The sequence below is a fragment of the Pocillopora verrucosa genome, chromosome 10 (genome assembly GCF_036669915.1).
Source record: "Pocillopora verrucosa isolate sample1 chromosome 10, ASM3666991v2, whole genome shotgun sequence".
Lineage (NCBI taxonomy): Eukaryota > Metazoa > Cnidaria > Anthozoa > Scleractinia > Pocilloporidae > Pocillopora > Pocillopora verrucosa.
In genome coordinates this window covers 13,107,136-13,131,463 of record NC_089321.1, presented here as the reverse complement: position 1 = coordinate 13,131,463, position 24,328 = coordinate 13,107,136, and the positions used below count along the sequence as shown (strand labels likewise).

General features: G+C 36.6%; 1 protein-coding gene and 1 pseudogene across 5 annotated transcripts in view; one reads left to right on the top strand and one right to left on the bottom strand.

Annotated features, from left to right (window-relative positions):
- Positions 1-24,328, bottom strand: part of LOC131773091 (uncharacterized) — a 176,258-nt gene that overhangs the window by 69,986 nt on the left and 81,944 nt on the right. For 2 of the 5 annotated variants that reach the window (XM_066173820.1, XM_066173824.1), the window contains exons 1-5: positions 8,294-8,349; positions 8,099-8,154; positions 2,664-2,732; positions 1,214-1,234; positions 298-318 (exon numbers count right to left, since the gene is read on the bottom strand). In XM_066173820.1, the coding sequence (XP_066029917.1) occupies positions 298-318; positions 1,214-1,234; positions 2,664-2,697 (76 nt within the window). In that variant the 5' untranslated portion in view covers positions 2,698-2,732; positions 8,099-8,154; positions 8,294-8,349. Of the gene's footprint in view, positions 1-297; positions 319-1,213; positions 1,235-2,663; positions 2,733-5,531; positions 5,589-8,098; positions 8,155-8,293; positions 8,350-24,328 lie in introns of those variants that run through there. The other 3 variants (XM_066173822.1, XM_066173823.1, XM_066173821.1) reach the window with 3 other exon arrangements.
- On the top strand, positions 17,893-23,336 carry LOC131788447 (spondin-1-like; annotated as a pseudogene).

The window sequence follows — 24,328 nt, the reverse complement described above, 5'->3', positions numbered from 1 at the left end:
TGCATTAAGACTTTGACAAATAGAAAAAAAGGTAACTACGCTATCTTTCTGGATAAATCCATCCGTACTTTTGTTTCTCGTTTAGTGCACAGCTTGTAAGGCTGCGTAATTATGAAGATTTCTATAATCCATTTGCCACAGACGGTTTACTTTCCTCTTTTTCTCCCTCAGTGAAAATAAAACAAAACTGGAAAAATAATCCATACAGACTTTTTACAATATCTGCTTCCGTGTGCTACTTGGAAGACTTTGAGTTGATAATAAAGATTTCTATAATTTATTAGCACAGATAATTACCTTCTAGCCTCTTCTTAAAGTCTGAAAGAAGAAAAAAACAAGAAGGAATTACCATCGGTTATAGAAATACATCCGAGCTTAAGCTGATTTTATGAGAACACTACTACACAATAGCGCTGAGTTGTCACGTGTAAGTTCATTGAGAGCATGTGGAACATCTTTAAAAGGGAAGGAATTAATAGTCAGCAGAGTCAAGTTATCCAATCAAACTTGGTAAGCGTACATAAACCATCATAGGGCTTTGCATGAAGACTTTTATAAAGAGTAAAACGGTAACTACGTTATCTTTCTAGATAAAACCATCCATACATTTACAAGAAAAAAAAAACCTTGGATCACAAAAAATGTGTTCTGCGCTTCGAGGCAGGACACTGAGAGGTTTGTTTCCAATTAATAGCAGTACAAAACTCCGTAAAAATTAAGCAACTGTGAGTCAAAAAGTGATGTACGAAGGAAAAAAAATAGAGTCTCCCTTGGTCAGGAGAGCAAAGGTTTGGATTGTAGCATCAAAATTTGAGAACGTTTGTGAACAAATGCACTTGGAAATTTGATACGCACATATTACCTTAAATTGTTTTTGTAGCCTGCGTGCTAAAAGTGTTTAGTATTATGCGATTTTAGATGGTTACCATCATTCTGGATATTTCTGTGACTTTTTAGAAGCTTTCAAACAAACTCACAAGGTGAGACCTAAAACACCTCGCGATGTTAAGGAGTTTTTTAGGGCTACTTTCACCTATTTCTATGATCCATTGCCAGGGTGGTTACCTTTCCTCTTTTACTCTATCAGTGAAAATAAAACAAAACTGAAAAAATGATCCATATGGACTGTGTAAAATCTCGGCTTTCGTGTGCTACCTAGAAGACTTTGTGCTGATAATAAAGATTCCTACAGGTTATTTGCATTGGTAATTACCTTCCATCAACTTCTTTGACGCTGAAAAGAAAAAAAAACGAGAAATTAACATCGGGTATGAAAACATATCCGAGCACCCGCTGCTTTAGTGAGAAAGCTTCTATACAAGAGCGCTAAGTGGGTTGAGTAACTTGTACCATATCAATCTCCCGTTTTCATAAGCCTGAGGGACTTAAGTCACTGAGCGCAGTTTATTTTCGTTACATTATTGCACGTTAATCAAAGTTAGAATTGTCTACAAAGGAAATATTGCAAATCAAATTGTTGTTAAAGACCTTTAGCTCCTTAGTAAGCTGATAAAATACGGCATTTCAACTGAATAGGAATTTTATCGTACTGCATTCGGCTTAAAGCTTATCGTGAAAGTCTCGAATTTATCTTTCAATTTACTGATCCTGTATTCGTTTATTAGCTGTTAAGAGGTAAAAATCCTGCACAAAATACTTCTAATCGTGGGAATAATGGCGTACGCATGCATGGTGTAAACCTCTCACGAGCCTGAGAAATGATTTCCAATTTCCAAGACAAGAAAATAAAACCGTGTTTTTGTTTGTTTGCTTTCTTGTTTCTTTTTGTTGTCGTTGCTGTTGTTGTTGTTTTTTTATGTATCGCACATCAAATATAAAGAAGAGAATATAGTAAAGTTGTTCGACTTATAGTTCTCGTTCTTAAGAAACTCATCCTATAATCTCAAACAAAATAATTTGTATTTTTTTAATCAATTTAATCTAATCTAATGATACATCCAAGTACACTATTTAAAGTGCAACTCATAAGACATTTTGATATTGAAAATTTCCACGATTAATTAACACAGATAAAAGGAAAAAAAGAGGAGTCTAAAGACCTCTACTTCGTGTCGTAACTGTAAAAAAAACCTTTTGAGGGAAATTTTTTAAGCCCCACTCAGCTTCGCGCTCTTTGATGATATTCGAATTTCCAGTTTACTTTACGGCTGATGCATCAGTTTTTTTACCGCTAAACCACTCAAATCAGTCTCTGAACCATAAGTTTAAAAAAAATTAAATGGCCAAAAAAGTTAAAATTTGTAACCAGACTAATGACTGTAGATATATGAAAATCCAAAACGTGCACTATAGTGAAGAAACGAATGTAAGAGATCCTCGCAGCTATAAACACTACTGAACTAGTAGTTGAAATAAGACCTGCCAAAAATTCAGGCCCGAAAGGAATTTGAACCCATGACCTTTGCGATACCGGTGCAGAGCTCTACCAACTGAGCTAACAAGCCAACTGGGAGCTGGTCATTAAGTTGGGTCCAAATAAACCGTCCAAGTGATGAATAATGATTGTAAATATATGGAAATCATATATGTGCACTGCCGTGAAGAAATGAATGTAGGAGATCCTCGCAGCTACAAACACTATTGAACTAGTAGCTGAAATAAGACCAAAAGATGTTACTAGCTCGAAAATCTGTGTTACTCACCTTCAGCAGAATCATCAGACGTGCTCGACTCCATCTTCTCTCCGCTATAAATTTCAACCTAAAAACAGGCTAAATTTAAATTGTAACATTATTATTCTGTTAGCTATAAATAGAGAAGGCATGATTTATCCTTTTCTGAAATGGCACCGAATTATGGTAACCACATTGGTCAAATCAAAAGATTACCTCAATTCACAAAACTGTAAAACTTTTCCAACTAGATCCCAGTTTCCGTACGAATGTCTTAACTGCCCATATGTCTTTATTGTCCATACTGTGTCGGTTTCAATTTTAAGCTCGTTTGTTTTTCTAGATTTCAGCCTGGAATGGTTAACCCTAGCATACCAGTCATACTAATAAATAGCATAGTAATACAAGAGTATGCAAACAAAAATTCAGGATATTAGATATCTATAATTATTTAGAATATACCTCAGTAGCAAGCATATACTGAACAATTAGTGGATATCCAGAATAATCAAGGTCAAGGTATAGGAGATGATTTCGAAAAAACAAAACAAACCAAAATATGCGTTTAATGTATGCTCTCCGAGGTTAACAGGCGCTGAGATATTGTCATAATGCATGATTTATGCTATTATTTTAGTTGATTTGTTAACTTTTTTTGGTTGTGCATGGCACTAAAATTGCAAGGACATTGGAATTGTCATGTTGTGCTTTGTTGCCTAAATATGTGTTCTAAATTTCAATTTGTACTTATCCACTTGATAATGACGAGAATCAGAAAATAAAACCAGACTTTTAAATCAAACCCAATCATATGTCTATCTATGTATTCAGTGTATAATACGATCACATGACAAGTAACACGATCATCTTCTAGCCTTGCTAATTCTTGATATTCAAGTTCTAAAGAAAAGTGAGGCCAATAGAATGTCACGCGTCAAATGCACAGTTCAAGTTCAAATAAAATCAGATTTAAATTTTTCCCGCAGCGATGTCACTGAAGCGTTCATTCTTCAATCGAGAAATAAAGCTCACTTGGTGCTTCAAAAGTGTAGACCGACAAAATAGATCCATGATTCCCTTATCATGTTGACATTTTGACGATGGTTGAGGTTTTGGAGAGGTTATGTATGACCATATGGCAAACTAAAATAATCAGTGTTAGATTTCCAGCCGTTTATCTTTCAAAATGACTAAATTTTCACTAGTTGTGTGCAAGATCATTGTTGCTATTTATCTTAAGAGATTTGTTGTGGGGTTTTTGGAAAAGTGAGTGAAATCGTAGGTCTTTTACTGTTTGCCGTTGATGTAGACATAAGGGTAAAATTATAAATTCTTACATTTGTAATGCATCGTAACAACGAGGTTCAGTTCCGCTCATTAAGCACTAAGAATAACATAACTTGACGAAAAAAATAGCGTTAGCTTTCATAAAATAAAAGAAAAAGATAGACAAAACTTTCATACGAAAAGGATAACCGGAATAATGCATTTCTAAGAACTAAAATGATGCAATAGAAAGCGAAAGGTCACGGGAAAAAACCCTAATTACACATTTACGTAATGTAATATGCATGAAATATCACGCAAAAAAAAAAAAAACAGTTTCGAAATGAATTTTTACTCTACTTTGTAACTCTCCGAAGGTATAACGAAGGAAGAACAAACGGGATACATGCCCTGAATCATTGAGTCATTCTCTCGGCTGTGAAATAATTACAAAACCTGAACACTACTAAGACCTATTTTTCCTCCCGTTGACTAAATAACTCAGTATATTTATTCCCATCACGTACATGATTGGTGCTAAGCCAGTTTCTCCACCATATATATATATATATATATATATATATATATATAGATATATATATACAGCTTTCATTTCATAACAACCATCGATTTCCTCATTCTGTCTAATTTGGAACGATATAAGCACAATTGGTACTTTTCTCGTGACAGATATTCCTTAACTATCTCAAAGCGGAAATACGTGTCTACGGATAAAGAAATATCTTGCTCGGAATATCACAACCGCATTTTAAGAGCAAATCCTTTTAAAGCAAAAGGTAAGATATGCATCGTTTTCTAAATGTGATTACACAGCGATTTCATGTTCCCTGCTTGTTTGTTAAATTGTAAATTTACGTTTCAACTTCGGCGTAAAAATTCTAGGATTTTGACCACTCGAAGGGAACTTACAAACAGACAATTCAGCAATAGTGAGGCTCCTCGAGACACACATGTAATTCTGTGGATGTTAATTATCAAATAACTATAACATCGCCATCTGACTCGTTTTAATACCTGGCCAACTAAAGCGAATTGTAATTGCAAGAAAGATTACGGTCAATTATTGCTTGTTCCTGAAGGAGAAATTTAGGTCCTCAGCTCGGCGGAATCAAAATGAGCCACAGTCCATCAAATCAGTCTGATGTTACGAATACTGTCTTGTTTCAGTTTTAACCTGCTTTAGAGTCAACATTAAGAAACGCTTCGGGTAACAATTCAATTAATCGAGGAAGGGTCCTTCATCGCGTTGAACCGACAAGTGGAAAAATCAAATGATCGAAACATGACGAAATATCAAATAATTATGATGTCGCCCGGCCCCACGGTTCGTTTTCATTGCTCGTCTGGTAATCATGAGTAATATATATCGATATTGACTTCTTTAGTTGAAGAAATTTAGGCCCATAAGCTTGGAGAATCTGAATTGGCCAAAGTCCGACAAATCAGTCTAATAGTATGCGGACTTACGAATACAATGTCGCTTCTGTTTTTCTAAAACACGTTTGAGAGTAAGCATTGGGAAACGCTTACGGTAATCATTTAATTTACCACGAACAGTCTCACATCATGTAATAACATCGTACCCTTTGTCAGGCTATTCTATATTTGTACCTGGAAGATCGCTAAGCTATAGGCTGACGACTTCACGGGCACAATAAAGTGGTTATGCTGTAACAAAAACAGAACCACTAACATTAAATCGACATGAAATGGTCATTAGAAATCGGTGAGGAGTAAAAAAAAAAAGTCTTCTGGCGACGCACGAACTCCAGAAAGCCTACTTCGCTTTCCAGGGTTCACGAAACGCCGCCGGTTTTTATTGAAACGCCCCACTAACCGCGCAAGTAAAGAGGGCCTGCATATAGAGTAATTCACAGCAGAGACGAATTGCTAGCTACGTAGTTATTTGACAAATTTCAGTTGCACAGAATATAATGAAGTCATGTTGTAGCTGCTACATAAAATTGGCTTTATCACCCGTATAACCGATGCCTTTCGTGTTCTTTTCTCAACCCTAGTATGTGGGGAATGATGTCTTGTTTTCAATGCTTTCAATCTTGGATATTCTGCTCTTCCCCATCTCCTAAATTTAGCAGGCAAATTCTTGCAAATTGTCCGCTATTTATATATGTGCCAGCAGCTTCTTATTGTTGTTTGTCCTCCGAGGTTACACATATCACTATGCAAGCTGCATATGGCCAGGCGCTTTGCTTGAGAAAAGGCAAATCATTCTTTCTGAGCTTTTTACTATATTCATGTTGTGCTTTGTTACCTAAATATGTGTTATAAATTTCATTTTGTATCTATATATCAACTTGATAATGGCGAGAATGAGAAAATACAACCGGAGACTTTTCAATCAAACTCCAACATGTGTTTAGTATATTCATTCAGTTTATGATACGATGACATCACAGGAAACACGATTATTTTCTAACCTTGCTAGTTCTTAATTCTGAAGTTCTAAAGGGAACAGAAAACTGAGCAGAAAAGCGAAGCCTATCGACTGTCACTGAATGGTCAAATGCCCAGTTCAAGTTTAAATAGAAACAAATTTGCATTTTCCCTGGGGCGATATCACTGAAGCGTTCATCCTTCAATCGATAAGTAGAGCTCTTTTGATGCTTCAAAAGCGTAGATCAAAAAAATAAATCAAATGTTCGCTTTATATATACATGTTGAGATAAGAAAAAAAAAAAGCAAACTGTACTTTCATCCTTACAAGCCTGTTTCGTGATTACTCCCTCATCAGGGGATTTTGTTGCTAAGAATATTCGTAACCATCCTTTACATACTTTACAAATTTGCATGATATGCGTGGCGGTAGTTTCAATGCTAAGTTCAATTGTTACGGAAAAACTTCTAATTACACGTTTGCTTATGTGTTATGCACGAAAATATCACGCAAAAAAATAGTTTCGAAATGAAATTTTGCTCCACTTTGTTACTCACTGAAGGTAAAATGACGAAAGAAAAACGGGATATATGCCCTGAATCCCTGAGTCGTTGAGTCGTTGTTTCGTCTGTGATATACATGCAAAACCTGAACAACACCCATTTTTCCTCCCCGTGGCTCAGTATTTTTATTCCAATCACGCACAAGATTGGTGCTCATCCAATTTCTCCACCATACAGCTTTCATTTCATAACAATCACCACTTTCCTCATTCTGTCTAATTTGGAACGATATAAGCACAATTGTTCCTTTTCTTGTGACAGATATTCCTAAAAACTATTCCAAAGCGGAAATGCGTGCCAACGAATAAAGAAGTATCCTGCTCGGAATTAATATCACAACCGCTGTTGTGGTAAGAGCAGATCTTTTTAAAGTAAACGGTATGATTTGCATCGTTTTCTACATATGATTAAACAGTAATTTCATGTTCCCTGCTTGCTTGTTAAATTTCAAATTTACGCCACAACGTCCGTGTAAAAATTCTAGGATTCTGACCACTCGAAGCGAACAAACAAGCAAACAATATTCAGCAATAATAAGGCTCCCCGTGACACACATGCCACTCTGATCTGAAGATGTTGATTATCAAATAAATGTAGTTTCGCCATCTGGCTCGTTTTAATACCTGGCTAACTAAGCGAATGGTAACTGTGAGAAAGATTTCATTCAGTTGTTGATTGTTCCCGAAGGAGAAATTTAGGCTCTCAGCTCGGCGAAATCAAAATTAGCTACAGTCCATCAAATCAGTCTGATGTTACGAATACTGTCTTGTTTCAGTTTAACCCACTTAAGAGTTGATACTAAGAAACGCTTCAGGTGACAATTCAATTAATCGAGGAAGGGTCCTACATCATATCGAACCGACAAGTAGAACAAACATTAAATAATCATTGAATGTCGAAACATGACGAAATATTAAATAATTATGAAGTCGCCCGGCCCCACAGTTCGTTTTCATCGCTCGCCTGGTAATCATGAGTAATGTATATCGTTATTGACTTCTTTAATTGGCGAAATTTAGGCCCATAAGCTTGGAGAATCCGAATTGGCCAAAGTCCAACAAATCAGTCTTATAGTGCAGACTTCTGAATACAACATTGCTTCTGTTTTTCTAAAACACGTTTGAGAGGAAGCATCAGAAACTGCTCATTGTAATCTTTTAATTTGCTATGAAAAGTCCTACATGATGCAATAATATCTTACCACAGCTGTTTTAACATACCTCTTTGTCGCCTGATTAGTATTTTATATCTGGGCAACAGCCTTCAATATGGCGGCCTAGGAGAGCAAAACAAATCAGTCAATTACAGTTAATGATATAAACAATGTTGTTCTAAGAATTTTCCTTTCTCAAAAGCGTTCTAAGTTATGTCACGATCGTTCTAACATATTTAAAGAGGCTATTTTACATTTGTACCTGGAAGATCACTGAGCTAAAGCTGACGACGTCACTGGCTCAGTCAGATTCCAGAGATTCATCAATCGGCACAATAATGTCGTTCTGCTATAAATATATAGAATCTGAATTAATGAGATGTGTCGGGTCATTTACATCTTGTGATCTAGCTCTTTCAAAGCGGCTTACGAGCGCTAAGGATTCCCAAAGTATATTGTTAGTCTCTCTTTGGGCAAACTCAGCTTAAACACAACCAACATTTGATGTCACTTTATTTTCCTCTGTGACCAAAATAGACACATTAGATTAAAAAGTATACAAAATTTACAATATTTACGCTCATTCACTTACACTTGTTAAGGTTTATTGTTTAGCGTTTTGAAGTTTACTATCGGTATTTCCATTTCTTTTTTCATACAGGTTTTGTTTTACGCTTACTATCAAGCTAGAAAGAACTCTGTCGGCACTGAGTGACAACTTTCATAAAAAGCAAAAACCTTGAACATACAGCAAAATACTTACAGACATTTTTCAAGTGTGTTTTAATCAACTTCTGTTCCTTTCAGATTGGAACTACTCTTTTACTTTTACTTTTAACGCATCATTTTCTACGTTCTGTTGCAGAATAATATAGTTTTTTTAGAATAAAATGGTAGATTTATATAAATATTCGAAAACTTTCTTACAATTTTCTTCCAACTTTTTGAATTTATGTTAAACTCCCATCTTTAAGTTTAAGATGGATAATTTTAAGATGGATAATTAGGGGTGCATGATAATAAGAATTTATACAACGTCATTTGCGATGGTACCATTATTTTATCATTATGAAGAAAGGCACACTGGGAGAATAGGTTGTACGGAGGGGTGAGTGTTTTAGAAAGTAACTCTAAGAGCCGGTTATTTAAACAAAGTTTAGCCGTTGTTTAACAAAACCGCGTTCTAAGCCATCTTCAATTTAGCCGAGCCTTTTCTCTGAACATTTATTTTTGTGAGCAGTGTCGAGGGCCAAAAGCTAAAAGTGGAAGGACATTTATCTAATGAAAGTAACCCTCTTATAGAGAATCCCTGAGGCCCAAACTTCCTTTATTCAAAGGCAAAGGAAAACCGTTTTGATATCCAGAAAGACAACCTAAAATCTGACACGAATATTTCAAGTTACAGTTATAGTCATATAAAACGTCTCCCAAAAAAAGAAATAAAAGTAATTTTTCAGATGCAGTCTAAAGAGCAGGCGCAATTTTGGTGAGCGAGTGCTAAGTATTTTTCAGGGAAAATTATGACCACCAGCTTTAATTTTAATGGCAGCGGAAGGCTGGGGAGAGAAAGAAGTTTTAACCGAGCGGGTAAGCGACAGTAAGAAAACAAGGAGAGGGGTGGGGGTGGGGGAATAAATACAACGCCTTGATGGCAATTTCTACCTGATCAGTTTTAATACTCTCATTACCTGTTTGCAGGATGAATTATGAATATTATGGGGGAGAAGTTATATGTTAATCACTCCTAGGAGTTAAAGGGTTAACTCGCCCCATTAAGACCCCTGCTACTGCAGGTTAATTATATACTGGCTCAATTTACCCAAACAGTCCTAGAAATAGTAAACGATGCCACTGATATGTATTCATATTAACTTTTATCATTATCAACTGTGTGTTGGAGACAGTTTATAATAAAAGTTAAGAGCTAGAACTGAAAGGCATTTCTTGCGTATGTCCTATCCATGATCTATTGATGTGGCTGAAATAAAGATAATACTAGTCAACTAGATTAAAATTACTCCGAAAAACTAGCTCTTGAATAAGAATAAAAAATATGTCATAAAATTAACCAAATGGAACGAGCTGTAATGAAAGACACACTTCTATGAACGAGTGAAAGGCTAACTTAGGTATGATTTTGACATGATTCTGTGGCTTCACATACAAGGAAATAAGAAATGACGACATTAAAATACATCTCTTAGAAATCAATTAGGTCACCAAACGACAAACACTGCGAACGTATGTTCTAGCAATTCATTTGCTCACGAAAACATTTTTCCGCTCCGCTTAGTTATTTCAGAGGGACGAGTGACATAACAAAGGAGAAACCGCTCAAACGCATGGTTATCGATAACAGTTACCGGGAGCTAAGTAAAATCTGGATAAGTTTCGTTCTTCATGCATGAGTATGATATGTTAAGAGAGCTATGTTATACGTTACGGTCTTGATGTTTTGGGACGTGCACATGCATAAAATTACCTTCATGGAGGGGAGAACTAAAAAACAAGAACGGCTGGAAATAAAACTATTTAAGTGGAAAAAACAAATTAAATCAACCAACAGAATAGCAAATCCTTATATGAGATTCACAAATTATATTTCTTGCGAACTGGCATGGACTCGCATATGTGACAACGGTGTTTAAAAGCAGCATGACTGATTGGCAAGTCATTAATTAGTAGCCAGCGGGCAAAGATACTCTTATGGTCATTTCAATGATGTAAAGATTTTCATGATGATTGTAGTTACTGAGTAATTAATAACAGTTGACTGAGTTCAGCTTTAATTACTTCATGTAATTTAGTTGTCGCGTCGATGAATTAGGAAAAGGCAGGGAAAATAATGATTCTCTCAGTGTAACTGTTCAACAGCGGCGTCCTCTCCAAGTTTGCATAAGAATGTAATGAAAAATTGAGAAAATGAGACGAACTGTAGTACGATTATTGCGATGAAACTTCTAGCCATGAGCATCCACGGCGTACTCTCTGGAGCCATTATGAACAATTCTAAAAAAAACTGAACCTCTGTGTGGGTTATTACAACAAATCGCTTGTACACCGGATTTAAGAAAACGTATAAATGAGTCCATTGTTCTATAAATTATAGAAAGGAACACTGAAATTGGGAGATAAAAGACCTACATCAAAATTTTTCTGATGGTGAGCTTAATTGGATGTGCGGTATCATACAAACGACGTAAGCCAATCGTATCGATTGATATCATGACCAATAAAAGCAATGTGGTTTACTTCGTTGCTAAGAGTATCATTTGTGGTTTGACCTCATTTCAGATGTGGAAGCAAATTAACAGAGCCTGCGTTTAATGCCAAGAGCACCAAAACACTCTTGTTGTAATATTTGACTTCGAATGGTTATTTCATTCGAATGGTTATAACTGGTGTTTGATCATGACAACAACTTCCACCTTATAGGTTTGAGTATATTCTCATTACCTGTTTGCTGGATAATGTATCGATATTGTGGGGAGAAGTTATACGTTAATCACTTTTAGGATTTAAAGGGTTAAAAGACATCAAGTTTTAATCCTGATGCATGCACGCTAGATGTGCACCGAATTTTTTTTTTTTTAATTTATTGCCAAAAAGAAGGTTTAAACCTTCCCTCCTTTCTTGTTAAAATGAAAAACACTTTAATTTGACGCAGTAGCCTACAAAGTGTTTCCTTTCAAGTTTCTGGAAAGGGTCGATTACAACCAGTGTTTTCAAATAATGATGTTCTGAAGCGGAGCTAAAATGGCCTGTCCATATATATATATATATATATATATATACTTTAAGAGATTTCCTTTCTAAAAAGCGTTCTAAGTTATGTCACGGTCCTTCTAACATATCTTTCTACATGCTCTTGCATATTCGTATCTGGAAGAAGCTAAAGTTGATGACTTCACGGGCTCAGTAAGATTCTTGAGATTTATCAACCGGTACATTAATGTCGTTCTGCGGTAAATATTTAAAATCTGAGGTATATATAATGAGATGTGTCGGGTCATTTACATCTAGCTAGCTTGTTCAACGCGGCTTAGGACCTCTGAGGATTTCCAAAGTACATTGCTAATCTCTCTTTGGGCAAACTAGAGTTCAATTTTAATGCGCTATATAAGAACTTATTATTAAATTAAAAAAACTCGGCTATTTAATGGAAGTTACAAGTGGAAATATTTGACATGCAACCAACATTTGATCTCGCTTTACTTTCCTGGGTGACCAAACTATACACATTAAATTCAACTGTGTACAAAGTTTACAATATTTACACTTATTCCCTTACACTTATAAAGGTTTACTGTGTAGTGTTTTGAGGTTTACTATACATCTATTTTTTTTCATACAGGTTTTGTTTTCTGCTTGCTTTTAGGCTCGAAAAAACTTAATGTCGCTGGGTAACTATTTTATAAAAAGCAAAATCCCTGGACATACAGCAAAATACTTACAGACATATTTCAGGTGTGTTTTAATCAACTTCTGCTCTTTTCAGAGTGGAAGTAACTTACCTCTTACTTTTAACCGATCATTTTCTACGCGGTAAATCGAAAGGATCTGTTTCAGGCTCTAAAATAGGGCCATCTCGGTGAGTAAAATAGTCCTATTTTGGAGCTCATTAGGCCCTTCTGGATAAGAGCTGTTCTGGCCCTGGTAAAAAGGGCAGAAATGGCCCTGTATGGGATAGCCGAAACGACTTCATAACGGGGCTGTTTTAAGAAAATGAGGGGTAGTTTAGGAAAAATGAGGGGTAGTTTTGGCCTTTAAAGGGGTCAAAATGGTATGGCCAAATCAGCCCTTCTGGAACCAATTCGCACCATAGAGAGAGTGAAAATTGGCCCCTATTTCGTGGCCAATTTAGGCCAATGTATGGTCAAACAAACGAAATTTTAATGGCTAAATCGGCATCATAGGGTCTGAAACGACGCTCTTGATGGGAGCTGTTTGGGGCTTTAATAATGTAAAACAGTCCTCTGAACAGAACTAAAGTGGTTTTTGTTATGATATAAAATTGCCCCACTTAAGCTATTTCGCATCTGTACATTTTAGGCCAACAATACCCTCAAAGGGTGACTCATTTAGCCCCTGTTAAGGCAAAAGGAAAGCACTTCCTGCGACTAAAGCAATGCAAACGGAGTCTGAATGACTCCTAACTTTAGCCCTATAACAGTTTTGTTAAAGCTAAAATTAATTTTCATTTATCCTATGAGATGGTTCCAATTATCCATTTGATTCACACTCATTAAACAACGCTTAGCAGCAAAAACAATAACATAAAAATCCCTTAAATGGCGATTAACAGTTATATATATAGGAAAAATGGTTTATCGACAATGTAAAGATTTGCATTCTCCAGCTGTGACCTTTTATTGGCAAACTAAAAATAATACATGTGTATAAAACAGCTGTGAAAGGGCTGTAAACCACAGTATTGAGAATATCCAATGTTAATTGTACATTTCTTCATACTAACAGAAATTACAAATAAATTCTACCAATGATTCCAATTCTGAAATTTCAAGAACCCTTTCACTCCCAAGATCGTATTAGTAATTCCCCTTACTGTCTGTCATACAATCTTTCTATATTATTTGGGAGAATTTAGTACTGGATCAACTTAAAGTCTCCTAGATCATATTCTACTTTATTCTCATCACTTTTCTGCTTGAAATTGTGCTGAGATTGTAAGGAGAAGTTTTCTCTTGGTCACTCATGGGAGTTAAAGGGTTAAAGAAAGTGCTGACATTCAACAAAGTATGACCTTGGCCAATACCCATTAGGGCCTGCTCTAGGAAGGACAATATGGCTTTGCTGTCTTTATACACCACATATTGAATATATAAAATGATGACAGCAAAGCCACAATGCTATTTACAATGCTTTGTTGTGGTAAGCTGCATAGAATAATGCCCTCATAGATGATAATTAGTTTATCAAAATCAAATTGTTCACCAATGGCCACAATTAGAGGCTGAAAGGACTTCAAAAATTCATCATCGATTGAAGCTGTTCTCTGTAAAAAGAAAAAAAAAAGAAAAATGAAAAAAATGAGTCACCTAACCCCATAAAAATGAGCAAAACAAAGTCTCAAAAGAAGAAAGTTGTAACTAAAAGGTTGCTGAGTGATCAACTAGACTAATTTGGAAAAAGTCCCTTATATCCAAAAAGATATGCTCCCCTTGGCTATCAATGACCAAAACAAACAATTCAAAATTATTTTTACAACTGTATACATTGGCAAGTTCATGATTGATAGGTATTTTTGTTTTGTACCTTGCAGCCAAGGAAAATGTGTGACAACACAGCTAGGCATTAAAAGTGAAGCTACATGCAGTCAATAGCATGTTTTTATTTGGTGCAAACACTGATTTCACAGCCATTTCTGTTTGTTTGTTTGTTTTTTTTTCTATTTTCAATAATCTGCTCTAAAATTAAAAGAGTCTCTGGTCTCTTTCGGTAGAAGACAGTTACTGGTTGGATTGTAAACACTTCTTATTGAGAGCCCTTTCCTTTTTGCTGTAGTATCTTCAGTTGTTAATTAAAAACAGTACAAATTGATCTTTAATTTCTGGTACAAAAAGATGATTCAATGTATGAACATCAAATAAAAAAATTTATGGCCAATTCAACACTAATACACATATCACAAGAATTGTTGACTTCCAATAGGATACCCCACCAAAACAAATTTTCCCAAATAGCCTAACCTTTAAAATGACCTCTGGAAACCCAAAAGATCTGTAAATAATGCATCCACAAAACCCACTTGTTTTAAGTTTAATAATGGCTACACAGTAGCCCAGAGCAGCCAAACAACTAAATGAGTAAGGTTTTACTTTTACATATTAGTTGATTGAATACCAAATTCTCCAAACTAACATCACTAGAACTATATGGCAGACAGTAAGGAGAATTACTAATAAGATCTTGGGAGTTAAAGGGTGAAGGTCCCTCACCAATGTCTCAAATGCTGGTTGCTTTTTGCTCATACAAGTCAGACTTAATTTATCAATTGGTTCTGATTTCTTAGTTTTTGCAATTGTACTTGCCATATAACCAAAGCTATAAACATCTGAAGTTGAACAAGGGGCATACAGACCATCATACAAAGCAGGATCAATGTGTTTATGTCATGTTTTGAGTCCAGCTCTTTCTGATCCAGAAGGAATTACTTCTACCTTGGTTTTCCTAACTTCACATGCTTCATTGAAGTCTATTATTTTGGCTGCCAATCACCCCTATTCACCTCTGAAATCAATACATTATCTCCTTTTTGTCATTGTGGACAATCCCTACTCCATGAAGATAAAAGAATCCCGACTACATTGCATTAAAATGCCTAACCATGATTTTTTAACACATACACTCTCTGACTAAAGAGCTCTAAAAATGGTAAATGAATGTTTGATCCCTTCCTTAACCCTTTAACTCCCATGAGTGACCAATTTCTCCTTACAATACAAATACAATATCAACCAGATAGGTGATGAGAATAAAGAAAAATATCAATTTGGGGATAATTAGTTAATCAAATACTAAATTCTCTGAATTACCATTCTAAGAATTGTATGGTTGGCAGTAAGGAGAATTACAAATTTGATGTGGGAGGTAAAGGATTAATTCCACAAACCTCTCATACAAGCAGTTAAGTAGTTCTCTAAAAACTACACCAAAGGAAGGGAAATGCTTTGTGAGAAATGTGTGATAAAATACAAGCTTCCTCAGCTACAGTTTCTTTAGTAGTGATTCTAGTGATTCACTGTAGTACTTGACTACACTGGAAAAGACATACATGTAAACTTGCAAACACCAAACCTTCCCAGGCCTAACACAACTATGTTTCTATGGCTACCCCCTACAACTGAAAGTTGCTAATAGCTCATTTTGTTCACTTATACATTTAACTTGCTTCAATGAGAAATCCCTCAAAGTTTGATATCTATGATTAATCATTTTGGAAAACATATTTCAAGCATTGCACCTACATGTGCTGTAAAATGATCAATTGATGCTTAAAAGTGAGGATTCCTTAGCAAAAAAGCTTAGCACCTCTGGCAGATACCTTCGTCACAGTATTGTAGAGTAAAGAAAAAATAATATTATGTTTCAAGCATTGCACCTACACGTGCTGTAAAATAATCAATCAATGCCTAACAGTGAGGATTCCTCGGCAAAATGGCCTTGCATGTCTGGCATATACCTTGATCACAGTATTGTAGAGCAAAAAGAAAAATATGTTTCAGGCAATTTGCACCAACCTGTGCTGCAAAAATTATCAATCAATGCCTAACATGAGGATTGCTTAGCAAAAAAGCTTAGCACCTCTGGTGTACACCTTGATGACAGTATTTTAGATAAAAGAAAAACTATTTCAATCATTGCACCTACTTGTGCTGTAAAATACCTTGATCACAGTATTGTAGAGCAAAAAGAAAAATATGTTTCAGGCAATTTGCACCAACCTGTGCTGTAAAAATTATCAATCAGTGCCTAACAGTGAGGATTCTTTAGCAAAATAGCTTAGCACCTCTGGCATATACCTTTATCACAGCATTGTAGAGCATAGAAAAAAACATGTTTTAAGCATTGCACCTACACTGTACATATGCTGTAAAATGATAAATCAATGTCTAACAGTGAGGATTCCTTAACAAAAAAGCTTTGCACCCCTGGCATATACCTTGATCACAGTATTGTAGAGCAAAGAAAAGATTTTTCGAGCATTGCACCTACATGGGCTGTAATTATCATTTTGAAATGATAAATCATTGCCTAACAGTGAGGATTGCTCAGCAAAAAGGCTTTGCACCTCTGGCATATACCTTGATCACTGTATTTTAGAGCAAGGAAAATATGAAATTGATAATTTGAGAAAGAACTGATCAGTCAATGAAAGAATCAATCTATGCCTGAAAGCAAGGATTCCTAATTAAAAAAAAAAAAATTCACCCCCAGCTGACATATTACCTTGAACACAGCATTGTTCAGCAGGAAAATACAAGAAATTCATCATTTAAAGCATTGCACCTTAATGTCTGTAAAATGACCAATCAATGCTTTACTTCTATAGCTCGCTGATCCTAGCAGTATGCAAAATGTGTCTTAAATGAACTTTGTAATGGGTCTTGCTCACCATAGAGTCTCTGTGGCTTGATCAGTGGTGAGCGTCGGGGCATGAAATCCGTAGGTTCAATTCCACTTTGGAAAACAATAATTTTTTCTTTGTTCCAAGCTCATCACAAACCGAAAAATAAAACTTTCTCTTTTTCTTACCGCGCTCAAAACTGACCATCTTTCTTATTCTAATTAGCATGTTTATCTAACAATGGTCAAGGGGGGGAGGGTGGGGATCTAGTGAAGAGATACAAGTAATTCACTGAATTTTATTTTACAACTCAATTCCACTTCCTAGAATTTAAATTCCATTCTGTGGGAGTATAGAGATTGGTTAAGTCTGTGAGGCTTTTAGCTTTTTCTCATAGATCTCCAACACTTAGCGTCAACTCGAACGACGGCATTTGTGTCTTCGAAATCTTTAATTTCATGAATATAGCCGTGTGTGTAATAGTTTAAACCTCTTTCGAGGCAAGGAAACTTACAGAGATTTGATCAGGGATTTTCCGTAAATCATCTGAAGCGTGAAGATAATTGCTTTGTTTATTAAAAACACCCGCTATTTTCATTTCGCGTGATGCTTTGTTTGTAGGACAATAGCAACGGTTGCTAGGGGGACAGAGCTTGCATATTAATGAACGGAACCATGAATTCCAGTTTAATTAGCGTTGGGCTCGTGTGCTTCCTTATATGGAGCTTAGTTTATTTTGTTCAGAACCGTGAAAGGTAGTTTCATAAGGTACACCAAAGATGTTTTCGGCCAAGACTTCCATTGTTGTAATACTGCTGGTGTGGTTCTGGTTAACTTCTGAATGTGACGCTTGGCGAAGACGCCGTCGCCGTCGATGTCCAGTGAAAAACTGTGATATCACTTCTTGGTCATACTGGAGTTATTGCACTGCAGACCGATGTGGACCGGACAGGAAGGCTATCGAAGTCGATCAAGAGTGATAGTATCAAAGCCATCCTGTGGTGGAAAAGACTGCCCTGACAACCTTTCCGAAACTCGGCAGTGCTTTGGTAGTAAAGTAGTTGACTGCGAACTGAGCTACTGGTCAGAATGGAGCCGTTGTACAGCTTCTTGTGGCACATCAGGAACACAGTCCAGCTCCCGTCACCGAATAACTCAGTATCGAACAATGTGGCGGTACATGCTCATCTTTCCTCACAAGAACACGATCTTGCCAACTGACCGGCTGTTTCAATGGAGGAACTCTTAAAGGAGGAGTATGTTTTTGTAAAGCAGGGTTTTCTGGAGATTGCTGCCAGCTGCAAGGTAACTAGCTCAAGAAAACTAGAAACTATGAGCCCCGCACTCACACAAACACATTATGTAAGTACCTTTCAATTATTGAAGCTTATTTCGAACAGGAAATTTTTCTGGAAATTTTAAAATTTAGAACAGAACTAATCGGAATGTTTGTATGTTCATATATAATTTTATATCTTCACAATCAAAACAGGTCTGTGTTTAAGACATCTCTGCACTTGAGTCTACGCTTCGTACCGAAACACCGCACATTAACATGTTTTTTTCTTACTTTCGAACGGCAGATCATTTCTCTAACACACTGTGATATTGTTTCTTACCCCTCAAAGGCCAGTCCATCATGATTCAAACTGCAATTAGGACTCAACAACGGCTTATTTTTCAGCCCAGAATGCTTAGATAACTGGAGGCTTGTCTCTTGTGTGAACACAAGTTGAGGTACATTTTAACTCACTTGTTGTATTCAATATTATTTCTTCACCATGGTGCAAATGTCAGTGAAGTCTACAAAAGTATTACAAAAAGAAAGAAAAATCAATCGAGACCAGCGTGGATTTGACCATTAAGTTTTTTTAAGCGCCATTACAACTGAAACTGTCGAGCGCATTCCCATAGATACGAACCGCTTATGAATCGATTATTTGCGCTTCGGCAAAATCACCTGCTCACAGAGAAGTGAAGTTTAGAGACTGTAGCCTGTTAGAGTTCTGTGAGACTTAAGAGCTAATGTCAGTATGCATCAGAAAAAAAGTGGCAAGTCACCCAAATTTGCTTTCACCCCTACTTTTATATTTTGTAGCCCAATTTGTCCTGACAATTGTGATGTAGTCTTTTTGTGAAAATATTTTAGTTTTCGAGAAATGATTTTTTTCGTTCGACTGCTCAAATATGCAAATTTTCACCGTGAATATTACCCGAGTTGTGTGACGAATATACTCGACCACCAGTATTTCTGTCAACATAATCCTTTGTTTTATCATCTAAACTTAATCCTCTGTCATTACTGGAGCTGGCAAAGTCATATTTATTTTTTGGTGAATATTTTTGTCCGACATACTTTTCCTATGTCGAATAGTAGCATCAAAAGAAAGACAATTTTAACAATAACCGATATGACAGAATCTACTGAGCTTCAAGCTTTTAAAACACAAAAGGATGGTTGAAAAGTTACTATAAAAATTTCCTCGTGTAATGGTGTTGTTCTATCTTGAGACGAACTCAAATCACTACAGTTTGTAAAAAAACTCTAACATAACCCTCTTACCTAGTTTATTTATAATTTATGAGCTGTTTCGATGATCACGTTATTCTCTTTCACATTCTTGCCAAATTTGAGTTCCAGTTTTTCTATCTTCTCCATCTTTTTATATCAGTTGCATGACAAGCGTGACACATAAATTCAAAGAAGTATCAATCTCCAAAAAACCGAGAGATGAGTTTTTCTCCTCTTTGCGTGATATCTAGAAAAACCTTTCAGGTACTACCGCATTAAAAAAACTGAAGATGCCTCAATGATTCCTTTGCCGGCCGAAGTCAAAGAATGGTTACAGAAGTCAATTTGATTGACAAGCTACATACTGATTTAGGTAATTATCTGTTATGTAAGCGTCTCATCTTACATGCTAACATGGAAATTTACTGTTCATTTAAATCGTTCGCTGGTGGAACTTGAGGGTTTAGTTATCGAGAAGACCGAAGTTGTACATCTCAAGTCGTTCCCTGGCATAGTTGTAAAATAGACATTTCAAGTCACGTGCGGAGTTGCAAGTTTTCAGATTCAGAAAATGATGTTGATCTTATTTTGTCGCTTGCCGGTGTCACAGCGGATTTGGACCCCTCTGTTTCAAGATCCGTTTTTATCGACCATTCCGTAGCATACAGCGTTGTAAGACAATACAGATGTAACTCGATCTCAGTCTAGTTAGACACTGATGGGGCATGTAATCACGTACATATTGTAACACCCTCGCGGATTTGGACACCCCGGTCCATATCTGCTAGCGGATTTGGACCCCCCTCCCGGTCCAAATCCGCTAGCGGATATGGACCCCCCTTCGCAGATTTGGACCCCCCTACCAAACTTTCCTTTTAAGCATCCTTTGTATCATATTTGGTAACTAATTCCATTTGCAAGCTTTTTGTCGATGTTCTTTTCAATCACAACACAACATTCCTCAATAAAGATAAAAGAGAAAACCAGCCATTTCGTTCTAATTCTACCGCATTTATTGTAGCGAGTCGTACAGTATACGTAAGAATCAGATGTGAACAAACTACTGCATTTGAACTATTGAAATTGTTACGATAAATCTTTGCTTCTTCTGATGCGAATCAATATCGATACGAAACGTCATAACAATAGTGGAGACTATTGCGTCCAGTCACAAAAATAACTCAGTCTGATTTTCTAAAATAATAACATTAAACAGTTTCTCAACAAGAACGAAGAAACTACTCCTACTACAAGTCGTTCGTAAAGCCTATGATAGGTAAAAATGTTTCTATTCTGAACTATTGGAACTCTCAGCTTACTTTCAGATGCAAATCAACATTAACCAACATTAATCAACATTAATGTCAACGTCTTAACAAAAGTGGAGACTGTTACATCGAACTCAATCTTGTTTTCTAATTTTAACGATTATTAACTGTTGAGGGATCCGAAATAACACCTTAACAATTACGAAGACGTCTAGATCTAGAGTCTGGCGATCTGCAGACAATGCAGAGCCACTCACCCTCCGGGTAGATTTAAATCATGTGAAACCATTCCTCGCACAACTCGCACTGTACCATGTCGTCCCAACACTCGGGCATTGAACAATGACAAAATAAAGTAGTGTCATAAGTTTGTCTCCTATTGAATCTAGTGGTGTTCGACTATCACGGAAAAGATTCAAAAATGACCTCTCTCCAGACATCAACCTAAACTCTTGCCCATTTTCCTTTGGTCAAAAGAAACATCCGACGGGATACCAGTTCGTATGCATTAACGATACGTATGTTTTGAATGAAAAACATACTTTAGTACGCACTGGAACGTAAAGTATCATCCATTTTTACTGGAACGTTAAGGATGATGTTTTCACTCAGTTTTGTTAATTGTTGGGGGGTCCAAATCCGCAGAGGGGGGTCCATATCCGCTAGCGGATTTGGACTAATGTTTGAGCATTTTGTTGGCTTCCCGTTGTTTAGCGTGACGCATAATTATGCACGCGGTGGCAAAGAGCCCTTCCGCACCAGCTACTGGAGGAAGACAAAACTCTTCACCCAAAATCACATCAAAATTTGTCGTTGCTAAATTTCAAGTGTGCTGCATGTTATGCAGACTTAGTGCGCGGAGATGATACTATCCTAGCTTAACCCTCTACTCCACATAGCAGAGAAGGTCCTTACTAAAATACTAAGGAGCCCGTCTTTTCTTTTCGAACAGTATAGCTTAATGAGGTCCTTGATGTCAAGTAAAAACTGGACCACAGAGACTCTTTGGTGAGCTTCGCCTGCATCACTGACGGTCGATACATGCAGTCGCGTCTAGTCCTATCCGCAACACAAAAACCGAATAGAATATTGACTGCTTGAACTTGCCACGACACTTAGCGTCTCATAGGGAACTTTTCAACCTTCATTTTCTGCCGTGTTTTTCCCGAGTATGATTCCAAGAGATGCGCAACACAATCGTATATCTTTCTCGTCTCAACGAATAACATCTTTCCTTATCCTCTCTAGCTGTTACCGGAGTTTACGGAAATTATTCGAAAAACTGGAATATTTTTCTTTCAAACTAATTATATATGTCGTACGTAGGGGGAGATTGGCGTTGCGGTGGATTCGGGCCAGTTGACTGCCTACTTAGTTCCTGGTCGGAGTGGGGTCCTTGTACGACAATATGTGGTGCAGGGGGTAAGCAGACCAGCACCCGTCGCCGATTGATTAGAGAGCAGTGTGGAGGTACATGCCCCGGTGCATTTAACTTAACAATAACACGAGCCTGTCCTCAGATCAGATGCTTAAATGGAGGCAGCTTAATGAATGGAGCATGTATATGCAAAGCGGGATATTCTGGTGATTGCTGTGAAGACGATGAGAACACTAAGAAAGGTAAAGTCCACTCAGAAATATGAATAACTGCATTTGTTATATACATAGACTTTCACTCAACAAAACGAGCATTGTGATTTGTTGATTCTTGGTCACGTGCCCCTGATCACATTCAAATGTATCCCGACCGGGATACGATCGCGCAGTTGTTGCCTGCGGACGGAATACAACAGCACGTTTGTTTTTGCCATATAGGATTGTTTAAGGGAAAGTCTAATAATATGACAAAAAGCACTTGATGTATATTCCCTCGGGAAACTAGTTGCTTTTGTTTTTTCTCGAGTCCTGATCTTTCCAAAAGGTCTGGATAGAAGCAGATTGTTACACACTTAAAATTCAACTTTGCACTTTGTATTATTCAGAACTGAAGATGACAGAAGAACTGTGGAAACATGTTTTTAAAAAGTGTCAACAACTCCAAGTTTCAGTGCTTCTCTCTGAGTTCAACCTTTTTAGGTTAAATTCTTAAAATGTTTTGAAAAATATATCTTATTGCTTGAAAAGCGGCTAACTGATCATTCAAATGACTTTCCTGTTGATCTGGATCAAATTTTTCATTGCTTATCATATTTCTTCTCCTTTTCAGATACAGATACTGACACAAGCTCATACAAAATCACGGTCGAGTTGTTGGTGTCGGTGTCGGGATGCTTAGCTTTCATCGCCATTATCCTATGTGTGTGTTGGGTTTGCTGTAGGGGATGAACCCAGGCCTCGAAAATCAATGCGGATCTATCGAAAGTTGCCTTTTTGACCTTTTACACAGCATACTTAGTGTTAAGCTTAAAACGCTACATACGAGATGAATTAAGTTAAATGTTTGTAGAGCTCCTTTAATTAAAATTGTGTAAGGACAAGCCTTTGCCTAACTACTTATTTGAAAGGAAAAGTGAAAAAATGGGCGAGCGAAACATGGTGTAAGCGATAGCCTGTTACAAGTTATACAAGGACTCCAACCGGGATTCTAGTCATCAATCGATTTACGCTCGAACTAGGTAATCAGTTAGGGGAATATGCTTATTTTCCTACCCTTTACCATGTTCAAACTTCTAATGAATGGAGCCTTTAATCAACACCACATAGACGAACATTTTCACATCTTTTACCATGAGTTATAAAACTCATAGCTTTCTTTCTCTTCAAATATATATTTTTTCGTGAACATATCAAAAATTAAATATTGCTTCTTAAGAAAAAGGAATCACCGAGCTCGTTCACGAGCAAATGACAAATCAACCGAGCGCGAGTTCAGGCCCTAATAACAGCCGCCATTTTGTTAAGGAGCGCGCAACCCATCCGCAAAGCATTGTGCGCAGTAGGGATACGCAATCGGCAAGACTTTGAATTAAACAGGTTTATTGAATCTCTATAAACTCCATCGACGTTGATGTATAAATGTAAAGTATCAAAACTTAAAAAGAGAAAATCATAACCTTAATTTTCCATGTATATGTTGTTTGACCGCGGTGTACTCTGGATGAAATGTTACCAATGATAAAACCCGAGTGCAACGTCAATATCACGCAAAGCTGGTTAGAATTCTCACTCGAATGATGGCTCAAGTCATTAAGAGATTTTTAAGTATCTTTGCATTGAAATGACCTTTTAGGCTGCTTTTTCTCAATATAACCAGGTGATAATTTTACTCCGCCCTAAATTCCAAACCATATCATCTCTGTGTGTCATTTTTATCCATGAAAAGTTGCATACATCACGAATTAATCAACGTGATCCTCTTTTGGATTCAGTAAATACAACTTGTGCTGACAAAGAAAAGACAAAAGATGTGTTTTTCATCAAAACCAATTG